The sequence below is a fragment of the Talpa occidentalis genome, unplaced genomic scaffold (genome assembly GCF_014898055.3).
Source record: "Talpa occidentalis isolate TD23 unplaced genomic scaffold, MPIMG_talOcc4v2.1, whole genome shotgun sequence".
Taxonomy (NCBI): domain Eukaryota; kingdom Metazoa; phylum Chordata; class Mammalia; order Eulipotyphla; family Talpidae; genus Talpa; species Talpa occidentalis.
In genome coordinates, this window is record NW_026555331.1 from 131,867,304 (window position 1) to 131,879,490 (window position 12,187).

Sequence of the window (12,187 nt, forward strand, 5' to 3'; positions counted from 1 at the left end):
ATAGTCTCTGGTAAGAAGTGATTTTTGAAAAATATGGAAGACTAATGAAGTGATAATGATATGATTAGAAGTGCATTAAACAAACAAACAAACAAACAAAAATCTCTAAACAAAAGGCACAGAGATTGAAAAGGAATGAAACTAACCCTATCTTCACATGACATGATTATCTACATAAACAATTCAAGTACTAATCAGGAAATTCAACAAAATTTCAGGCATAAAATCAATACATAAACAACAATCACATTTCTACATTCTAAAATTGAACATATTGAAGAAGAAATTTGAACATACACACTGTTTTCCAAAGAAATAGGTATAAACTTAATCAAACATGTACAGTATCTATATCCTGAAAATTTCAAAATGTTGATGATAGAGAGAAATACTTTATTGGAGAGACATACCATGCTCATGGATTAAATAACTAAACATATAAAGAGTTCCCAAAAGTCAACAAAAAACAAATAATCCAATGAAAAGTTTGGCAAAAGAGAGGAACGTGTATTTTGCTGAAGAGTTTATACAGATGGCAAATATATACATAAAACTGTGTCTGACAAAATTAGTCATTAGAGACATGTACATCATCAAAATGGCTAAAACAAAAAAAATTAGTGGTAAATTCAAACATTGGCAATAACGCTGAGAAATCAGATAACTTACATTTTACTAGTGAGATATAAAATGGTACAGCATTCAGGAAAATATTATGGTATCATCTTAGAAAACTAAACATATCCTCATTGTATGACTTAACAATTGTACTTTTGGGCATTTATCCCAAAGAAGTTAAAACTACATTCATACAATAAGGTATACATGAATGTTCACAGCTAGCTTTAGTCATGACAGCCAAAATTTGGAACCCATCTAATTGCCCTTCAGTGGATGAATGCTTAACTAAAATATGGTACTAGTCAATAATAAAAAAGAATGAACTATTGATCTACACAACAGCTTGGATGGGTCTCAATGGTAATTCTATTGAGTAAAAACAATTGCAAAAAGTGTTACATATTGCACAATTGCTTTTCTACAACATTGTTTATAGTACAGAGGAGGATAGGTTAGTGAACGACACAGAATAAGTCACAAAAGAGGGAGAGAGACAGTGTGTTATTAAAGGGGATCCTGTTAACAGAAATCATCTATATGTTTGCTTTGATGGCAGTCACACAAATCCTCATCTGTGCTAAAATTAGACAACCAAGTACAAACCCACAAAATTAATGTATGTGAAACTGATGAAATCCAAATAAGACCTGGTTATCTATAATATGAAAGATGTTATCTTTGGGGGTAACTAGATGATAGGTATAAGGGACCTCTTATTTCACACAACTACATGTGAATCTATACTTATTTCAAAATAGTTTTAAAAAAAATCACTCCATGGGAAGTGTAAGGGTAGCCTGGTAATGAAGGTGGAACATACAAGACTTTTTGGGTCATTGGATGCTTGTGCTTTTTTGGGGGGAAGCAATGAGGAACAGGACACAGTCCATGATGATCATCAGGATTTTTTTCTGGGGCTTTATTCATCAGGAGAGAGAACAGAAGGGTGATTGGGGAAGAGGAGAGATGGATTCAGTTTTGATCTTTGAGTTTATTTTCTAACAGCCAAGAATAGTATGTGAAATGGAAATACAAGAAGGAAGAATAGTATTCCCTGGGCAAGAGTAGTATAATCAGTGCTCTGGTCAGCTTTGTAGATACACTCTTCATAAAGCATTTTAGTCCATGACTGAATATGAAAATATTAGTCACAGGCCTCCCTTGGTGGCGCAGCGGGTGAGCTCTGGGCTGGAAGCTGTCCGCAGCCTCTGCAGCGCCGGTTCGATTCCCAGCCACCAGCGAGGGTCCCACATCGCGCACAGACCTCTCCTGCCACCCGCTGCTCCCCTCAGCAGTGTCTTCGTCAGTCTGCCTGTTCTGTTCCCGGCTCTGGCTCTGGTGAATTCTCTCACCCTCCCGTGCTTCTGACTGTACCCAGTGCTTGTATAAATAAATAATCTTAAAATAATAAAATAATATAAAATATCAGTCACCCATCTATCATGACTAGGAGATTTTTGAACTCAGAGGTAAAAGTAAATATATTCAAAAGTACCTGTGGGAATTTCAAATGTGGCTAGATAAAATGCACTGCCATTCCATTATGCGTCAGAGTGAAAAGGAATTAATATTGAGTACTGTATTAAGTTCACTATCAGTGTTGAGAAGTACTCTGGTTAAGCCTCAAAATAGACCTAAAAAGTTGCTTTATTCTCTACCATTTCTTTTTTAATTTTTAAAAATATTTTTATTTTATTCTCTACCATTTCCTAACAGAGAAGTAATTTGCCAAATGAAACAAAGCTGCTGAGTAATTGGGCTAGAATTTGAGTGTAGATGTTTTTATTTTCTAAGCCCACATTCTTTCCACTATATCAAAAAGTTTGTGGAGAGAAGCAGATCCTCAAACATTCTTAAGAAGTCCGGATTTTATATTCTTGCTTATTTAGGTATTTTTGGTAGAGTTAAATGTCTATATTTGCAAGGGTTCAGTTTCCTACAGGGAAATTCTGAAGGCTTTGTTTTAGGTTGCTTGCTCCACAACGCAAGCTAGCACGCTGTCATTGGCAACAGCTGCTTATGCCTCTCCAGTCGCTGATGCACCTGTCATGTTGATTAGGAAGGGGTTAATTTCCAGAGTAATTGTTAAGTTGTCCCCTCCTTTTTATTTTCTGGTTAATAAATCTTTTCTCCCAGGTTTATAGGCTATACACGTTTGTTAACAAGCTCTTTCTCTTCAACTAACAGATAAACAGCAGGTGTTTTCAATTCTGCACTCCCAAACTTACATAGTGCATTAGCTCCAATTTCATTAACTAATTATATGAGATTCCCTAAACCTCCAACCCCAAAAACAAATAGGCAAAAAAACAAAACCTGTCTTCAGAAAATGCTGCGTATGGTAAGGTTTGTTTTTCACCTTCTCTGGTGATTTTCTATATACATGATTTTTTAGTTTCAGATCTTTCCTTTGAGGTATTACATTTCAGAGTTTTATGGTTGGCACATCATAGCCAAGATCTCTAGCACTTGAAAATCAATTCAAGTGAACCTAACGCAATTCACTTACTTTGCAAACCAATAAGTCAAACCAAGCCTTGAAAAAAAGATACTGTTGAGATAGAAATTAGGCTTCCCTCCTTAATCAACATAGGTGACATTTCACTGTTTCCAAAGATCTTAATAATGATAATTATCTTTCTGTAATCTAGATTTAATTTTCAAAGGCATTTCAACAGGAAACTCCTCCTCTCATCCCACATCCCACATCCATCCAAATGTGAAGACTCAGGTCTAGCAGTAAATCTATATAAACACTAAAAAATGGTTGGGGGTGTGGGGGGTCTGAGGATGTTATGTGCTCTGATGCTGTGTGAGGTCAGCTCATTTTGATCCTAAACCTTTCGAAAGCATCCAAACCATAGGTGTCGGTTCAACTTCTCGTCGTTCGCGCCATCTAGTGGTCACAAATCCTACACGTTTGGTTTTAAGGAAGATTCCTAATGACTGGGCGGAAGGGGGGGGGCGGGGGGCGGGGTACTCGAAAAACAAAAAAGCTTGGCCGCGACAATTTCCTAGTCGCTCATCCCATCACTTACCCGTCCCTCGGACACCTCGCACTACTCTAACCCTCTGAGAGATGCGCAGAGATGCGCAGAGACCGGGAAGGGGACGCACGCCCCTGCATGCTGACATTTAGAAAGGGGCTCGAAATCCTTCCTGTCATTCGCAAAGGACGGGAAAAGGAGTTGTGGCCAGACCTAGACCGAGGAGACTGCCTGACTTTTCGGCAAGTTGGCTAGATGACATATTAACCCCTGCACCATTAACATCTGGTTTGAAAAAATAAAAGACAGAGAGGAAAAAGCACTTAAAAACTCCGCCACTGGGCTTTGCAGGTCTTGCTACCCAGCCGTCTCCAGAAGACAACCAATTCCTGCGCGTTCCGCTCCGCTCGCCTCCTTCCCAGCTTCTTCCTCTTTCCATTTTTTTTTTTTTTTCCCACGCTCGCCTTGAACCGGGACCCGGGCAGGCAGAGAAGCCGGGCACCGGTCCCCTCGCTCCTCGCCTCCACCAAAGCACCGCAGCCCGGCGCGTGCAGCCTCCCTTTGTTCACCGAGGCGCGCTCTCCTCCCGGGCAGCTCCACCTGGATGCTCTCCCTCGGTGACATTTTGCGCCGGGGCTGGTGGGTGGCCGGGGTGGAGCGAGAGGAGCCCGAGGGGGCGGGGGCGGAGAAAGGTCAAGCCGAGGGAAAGGCAAGAGCCGCCTTTCAGAACCTGCGTGGCGGGGCGCGCGCGCGCTTATTTATTTATTTTCTCCTTATTTATTGATCGCACCAGCCGAGCCGCGCGGGGAGCCCGGGGAGATGCAGGACCACCCACTGGCTGGGAAGCCGCGAGCCGCCCTCCCGCGCCCCCACGCAGCCGAGCGCCGCCTGCCTCCGCGCTCCGGCGACTGCCCGCTCCGGCTCCGGCTCCGGCTCCGGCTCCGGCTCCGGCCCCGGCCCGGGCCCCGCCGCGCCGCCGCCCGCCCGCCGGCTCCGCAGCCGCGCCGCCCCGCCGCCCCGGCCACGGCTCCGGCCACGGCCCCGGCCACGGCGCAGTAAGTTGGCAGGAGCGAGTCCCCTCCGTCGTCGCCTGCCCCGCACCTTTTGAACTTGTTGCTGCGCCCGGCTCGCCTGCGCCTGGCTTTGGAGGTGAACAGGAGGAGGGAGGCGCGCAGGGAGGGGGAAGGGGACCGAGAGCTCGCTCGAGCTTTCTGCATGCTCCCTCGGCGCCTGGATTCGGCTGCTCGCGAGCCGCTGGCTCTCCTTTTCCCGTTCCGGGTGCACGGCGACGAGAAAGTCTCTGTGCAACTCAGCCCCGGCGCGCACTTGGCCAGGTAGGTACCGCGGGCGCGGCGCGTTGTGCGCGGAGGCAGATGCTGCTGCTGCCGCCGCGGCGGCGGGTGCCGCCAGCTCCCGGGCTCAGTAACTGTCACGCCGCACCTGAGCTGAACTTGACGGCGGAGTGAAGGGGCGATTGGGCGAGCGCTTTGGCAGGCGCCCGGGTGCCCGGAGACGTGCAGGGGGGAAGGCGCTGGATTCACGCCTCCCGCCGTGCCCACCGCCCAGCGCCTCCATCGCTGCAAATACGGCCCCGAGTTGTGGAGGCGGTGACCGGACTCCCCGAGGGACGCGGGGCAGCGGCGGCTGTGACCGCAGCTCGGAAGCTACAACAACAGGTCGCCTCGTCGAGACTGCTTTGGCGGGAAGGGCCACTCGGAAGAGGGGGGTTTGAAAGAGCCCAAAGGGAAGGCGTAGGGGTGCCCTAATTCGTCCGAAGAATATCAGAGTGACTGTCCCTGGTCTTCTCCACCCTGCGAGACCCACACTGGCCCGACACTTTGCAGACTGTCTCAGGGGGGCTATCAGAGACACCTGTTCCAAGAACGCCTGCCTCTAAAGTCACAGGTGTAGTTATTTGCCCGAGGGGTGGGCTGAGCCAACTGTTGGAGAAGGTTTGGCCAGGTTCCGGTGGGCTTTGGTGGGAGGACCTTGTGTATTTAAGCTGTCCGCTCCACCACACCTGTCTCGGAGGGAAACCTGCCCTTCTGCAAACTGGGACTTCGCCAGGAGCCCTATCTTGGAATAGAGTGTGCTCCCCGGACCACATTTCGGGGAACCCGTCTTTATTGGACGGGAGGACGTGGCGACTTTGGCTGACCCCCAGTAGAGGCCTCCTCGCTCTTCTTGGCCGCCCCTTCGAGGAACCATGGCGGCGGGCGTAGCGGCGTGGCTGCCCTTTGCCAGGGCGGCAGCCATCGGGTGGATGCCTGTGGCCTCGGGGCCCATGCCAGCTCCCCCGAGGCAGGAGAGGAAAAGGACTCAGGATGCGCTCATTGTGCTGAATGTGAGTGGCACCCGTTTCCAGACATGGCAGGACACCCTGGAACGTTACCCGGACACTCTGCTGGGCAGTTCCGAGCGAGACTTTTTCTACCACCCGGAGACCCAGCAGTATTTTTTTGACCGTGACCCTGACATCTTCCGCCATATCCTCAATTTCTACCGCACCGGGAAGCTCCACTATCCTCGCCATGAGTGCATCTCGGCTTACGATGAAGAACTGGCCTTCTTTGGCCTCATCCCAGAGATCATCGGCGACTGCTGTTACGAGGAGTACAAGGACCGCAGGCGGGAGAACGCAGAGCGCCTGCAGGACGACGCGGACACCGACAACACTGGGGAGAGCGCGCTGCCCACCATGACTGCTCGCCAGAGGGTCTGGCGGGCCTTCGAGAACCCCCACACCAGCACCATGGCCCTGGTGTTCTACTATGTCACAGGCTTCTTCATTGCCGTCTCGGTCATCGCCAACGTGGTGGAAACAGTGCCCTGTGGGTCGAGCCCAGGTCACATTAAAGAACTGCCCTGCGGGGAGCGCTACGCCGTGGCCTTCTTTTGCCTGGACACGGCCTGCGTCATGATCTTCACCGTCGAGTACCTGCTTCGCCTGGCGGCCGCTCCCAGTCGTTACCGTTTTGTGCGCAGCGTCATGAGCATCATCGACGTGGTGGCCATCCTGCCTTACTACATCGGGCTGGTGATGACGGACAATGAGGATGTCAGCGGAGCCTTTGTCACGCTCCGGGTCTTCAGGGTCTTCCGGATCTTTAAGTTTTCCCGCCACTCGCAAGGCCTGCGCATCCTGGGGTACACCCTGAAGAGTTGCGCCTCCGAACTGGGCTTCTTGCTCTTCTCGCTCACCATGGCTATCATCATTTTCGCTACAGTGATGTTCTACGCAGAGAAGGGGTCGTCCGCCAGCAAGTTCACCAGCATCCCTGCGGCCTTCTGGTATACCATCGTCACCATGACAACCCTAGGGTAGGTGCCATCGTGGAAAATGGGTTGGAGGTGGGATCTGTGTCAAGTAATTGTGCACCCATTAAGGTTACATGATAATTCAGAGGAAATAGTATTTGTCTCTTCTAAATGGGCTTCGGAAAGCATTATCTAAATGGTTTTGCAGAATTCGTGTGAGGTATGAGATGGATGTGATAGAGAAATTGAAGTACTTAGGATGCTGCTGGCAAATCTCGAGTGCTGAGGCCTGAAAGTGATGAATACACAGAGAAATGTTAGAATTCCTGAATTTAGGGAAATATCACCCATATTGTATGTGTGGGCACATAAAAATATAAAGATAATGAAAACTGCAAAATGTGTGCCCAAATAAAGGTATGAATATGCACAGTATATATGGAAATGCCTAGAATGGGCTTCAGTGTATTCAAATGAAAAGTTTCCTTGTATATGTGACTCACTGTTTTCATTTGAAATTGATTCTTTTGGCATGCATTTCCCTAAGAACCATAGTTCTTATTTTAAAACATTATAAAGCATAGATTATGGTTATTATTATCAGTGGATTTTATAATATATATGCATATCTATGCATTTTCATGTTGCCTGAGAGGTTATGCAGTTTTTTAGATTATCGGGACTGGAGCTGATCAACTCTACAAAATGTACTGGAATGATATTTGCAACGTATTTAAGACTCTAATTTCATAGTTTCATGTAAAGAAGCAAATAACTGACTTTTTTTTTTTAAATGGAAACTACAGAATCCATCAGGCAATGGGTAATGACTGTCAGATACACATGGACGGTAGGTAGGGTAGTGTCTTTTGAGACTGGTGGTCACCAAGGGCTGGTTGCATTATAGAATTCTGGGTACTTACTTCCTTCTAGAATTATTTTGTGCATTCTTTTATTTGGGGGTAAAGGTGTTCTGCAACCTAAGGGACATATTCTAAATTAATGTTTTCTAGAAAATTAATTTTAAAAGAGAGTAAAGGTTTTTTTTTTTAATGGTAGAATAAAGGAAAGGTATGAAATAATTAACAATGTCAATCAAATTGTAGTAAAGTAGCAGCATTTACATATTAGAGAATCTAATAAAACAAAATGGTCAGAGCATTTTACTTTTATGTGTTCTCAGATAAGCCAAGTAGTGATGTTAATGCCCTTTCTTCAGCTTTTTGCTGCTTTTCTTGCATAGTTAATCAGTTCAATAAAGGTTTGGTAATAGCTGTAAGAAAAAAGTTATTCCCAAGGCTGATTTTTAAGTTTTGTGTTTCTGGCTAATTTAATTGCCTTCTTTAAATGATAATGTGGTTAAAGTCAACTTAATTTTATTAGGCATTATGTTGAAGAGAATTTCTCATGTCATATGGCCAACTAATATTTTATATGTGAAGAATTCTTGGTTAAGTTAATGAAGAAATTAGGGTGAAATACAATGACTTATGACTTTGATTTAGTCTCATAGTTTTTGAATTAATGAACTTAAAGTCCATATTCTAGTGCTTATATTTCTCTTTTATCCTGTTGCTAGTTTGTGACATGTGTTGAAGATGCAGAATACCTTAGTAGTATAGGTGTTTATTTCTTATCAGAGAGGTATATGTGTATGAGGTGGTGTGTTTTTTTTGTTTGTTTTTTGTCATTTGATGTATTTACCAAGAGCATTTGGACAGTGCAAATTGCTGTAAGGGCTTCAAACTAGAAGTAAACATGAATATGAAAAAAGACTCAGTGTTAAGAGAAAATAAAGGAAGGAATATTAAAGGGAAATATGTTTTAAAAACTTGTTTTCAATGGTAGTGATTTTCATAAAATATCAGTGAGTTAGGTTATTACTATATACTGTCTGTGATTTAATGTAGTTATTATAATAATGAATGTTGATAAAATGCTTTTTCTTCCGGCTAGAAGTTCTGGTCAGTACATGAGAAGTTAGTATTATTAAAAATTTGTTTCCTGAAATGACTTTTGAAGTTTTATTTTAAAATTGATTTTAGATTTTGAGGATTTTAGTGATAACTTTTGTTATAGAAATAAAATGCTTAATAGCATCTATTTTTGAAATGATTTAAGAAACTGAATTATAATACCTGAGTATAATTTATGAAATGGATTTAGTTCACATTTTCTATATGTGAATGGATTAGAAGAATTAAATATACTTTTGGAGTTACTTTTTAGACATAAGTTCCACTGAAGTTGAAAATTTTAATTTTCAGGAAATTAAGCTAGTTAATGATCCTGATGCAATATAGCAGTAATACTTTCAACATGTAGAAATGTTGATGGACTCAAAATGCACTTCATGTATTGGAGAATATATATGAACATTTAACAAAGCATATACTTTATAATATAGCAGTGTTTCTTAAGCACATATCTTAAGTTTCTCATCAGAATGTTTTGTAATCTTATTTTTCTTGGAGAACTAGATTTTCAACATCCTGCCTTTTTTGTATGTTGTCTTTGGTTGCATTGTGCCTTAAAAGCTTTTTTTTAAGAATCAAGCATACTCAAAAAAGTTACTTCCTAATTTTTTTAACATTGTAGTTTTATATTTATAGAATGAAGTATGAGGTATAAACTTTCTGGAAAATATGCAGTAATGGAGCCAATTTCAAACTTTGGTAGATGTAGATGACCAAGAATTCCTTATTACACTTTCCAAGTTCTTATGTACATGACTATTATGTTTAATGGAGCTAGTGTTCATCAATTGATGATAATAGAGGTGAAAATAAAATTCAAAAATGGTGGTTAATAAAAATTCCAACTGATTCATTGTCTACTCCAGAAGAAACAGGCATGTGCTTTGTAAATCAGGACCGGCACGATTATCTGCTACCTCTCAGGCCATTTTTATAATACTTAATTCTTTGATCTGAAGAAATGAGTGGGTCGATCATAGATCTTTTTTGAGATTTCTGAAATCTGCAACTTTAGTCACAATTATTAGCATTTAGACCCCCTTTTAAAAGCAGAGGTCGTATTATTCATAGCATAGAACTTAAAAACTTGAGAGGTGTCTTTTCTGCAGTCCATATCACTTTAATTTTAAAACCAAGTTGTTTTCATTATGGGGAAGAAAGTTACTACATGACAGTTCTGTAAAGTTCACATTTAAAATGAAACTTTATGCTTTTTAACTACATAAATTGTGTTCTTATCTCTGAACAAATCTAAAAAAAGTTCACTTACAGTGCACATTCACTGGAAATAAATATGGTAGAATTATATCTATGCTTCAAGAAAAGTTTGCGTAATATTCTATTTGTAAGAATCTTGAAACTAGTTCTCTAATATTTCAATTATAATGTATTTGGTAAATTGCTTTTAAAAAAGGCAAAATATTTTTTTTAACTGGATTTCATCCTAACACTGTACCAGGGAAATTCCTTTATTTAGAGACACTTGGTTTACCCAGCTATTACTGAAAGTGAGTGGAATTATTTTCCCCTGTGTGAGCATATATTCATAAATCATGCAGAATGACTTGGTTTTATACTTATTTTATTTAATTACTTCATTTTAATTCTGATGTCATGTCTTTTGTATTTGTGTAAACTTTCCCCCCACTTATGCTCATCCTTGAAAATGAGTTAGTGAACTTCAAATTTCTTGTTACCTGTTTTCTGAATTCCTGTTGGAAAAACTTAGTTGTTATTTCTTTAAAATCCATCACCCTAAAAATGCTAAATTTCTGTGGCTTGCCTATAGTTATAATGTTAAACAGTAGCAGTGATTTTTGAAATTTCATCATTTTACTCTTTTTGAAAAAAGACATTTTCTAGGTATGTGTGAACACTGGGTGTTATAGTAATGTTATAGGGATACAGGAGCAATGAATTTACTCTACATTCCATTAATATAGTGCATTTCTCTCCCAGTTCTACTTTTAATTACTCACTCTTTCCACATTCCTCAGTATTGCTACTTGCTCTGCATTTATTCACATACTACTAGAGTTTATTATGATGCAGTTGATACAGCCCAACTGTATGTTCTCACCTAATCAATGGCCTGCTCTGCCATTTGGGGACAGGCTTCTTGACTGTGAGTATTTTACCTAACCTAATGGAGAGGAAAATAAATCATCTTTTTTGCCTGAATTACCAAAAGAAAAGTTGACCTGTGGGTTGTTAAAACTATGCAATTTAACAACTTCATGGAAAGAACGGGGATGATGAAAAGAACAGTCATAGAAAGAAAATGAAGTATTATTTTTCCTTCAAAGTTATAAACTGGTTTCACTCCCCCGCCATATGTCTTTTATTGTTTTCTGAGCACAAATGTATATGTGTGTGTGTGAGTGTGTGTGTGTGCGCGCGTGCACACGCATGAAAGAGCAAGAGTGAGAGCAAGAGGGAAGGATTGGAGAAAGAAATAGACTATGTTTTCCACTTGCTTTGACAGCTAGATTTAGATTTGATGGTGTGGGATACTTAAAAAAATCCCAGGGGTGAAATGCCGTGTCTCCGTTTCTATGTACATTTGTCCCATCCCTTGCTTTAATGGATTCCTTTGGAGATTTTTGTCCTTTAGTTTTCTCCTTCGATTGATCTTTTTCTATGAAGTCTTCTCAACCTTCCAAGCCTATAGCATCTATATTTGAAATTACAGTTGATAGTAATGAATTCTATTTTATATAAAATTATGGTTTTTCTGCTTGTCCTCTTAACTAAATCGAAAGGTTTTTATGGTTTGGGTCTGTACCTTTTTCAGTACTTACTATTACATAGTTCAGTGCTCAGATGTAGAAACGTCTATGTTAATGTTTTGCTGATCATGGCGAGATGATTCCTGCAGACCCTGAAGATCTCTGAGCCAGGAACAGTGCCCTCTCAACATTAACAATAATCTACTAATCTAAATTTTTGCTTTTTTCAATGTTAAAAAAAAAATTGAAATTTGTTATTTGAAAATATTGTCCTTAAATTTACCACAATTCATCCTTTTTATTTTTATCTTTTGACTAGGGAGGGCTAGGGCACTTCTTCACTCCTTGATCTGTAACACTTTCTTCTGCAAAGGTTACAATTAGTGACTGTCAATGGCTATTTTTTAATCAGTTTGCTTTCTACTGCAGGCTGGGTAAATTGCAGGTGCCTCTGGGAAGCTTGTGGCTATATCTCGTGATGTAAGTGAAACAGCATAGAAATATACTGTGTTCTCTCTCAAGCCCTATTCTTATTCTAAAGCAGCCAAGTTGCACTTGGGTCAAAAGAGACTTCCATGGTACTTAGTCCCTAGAAAGCCATTCTCTTTCTTATCCA

General features: G+C 41.8%; 1 protein-coding gene across 1 annotated transcript in view; it reads left to right on the forward strand.

Moving 5' to 3' along the window:
- Positions 1-4,634: 4,634 nt before the first annotated feature.
- Positions 4,635-12,187, forward strand: part of KCND2 (potassium voltage-gated channel subfamily D member 2) — a 448,186-nt gene continuing 440,633 nt past the window's right edge. Inside the window, exon 1 of the mRNA XM_037512192.2 lies at positions 4,635-6,929. Coding sequence (XP_037368089.2) covers positions 5,815-6,929 — 1,115 coding nt within the window. The 5' untranslated portion in view covers positions 4,635-5,814. The remainder of the gene's footprint in view (positions 6,930-12,187) is intronic.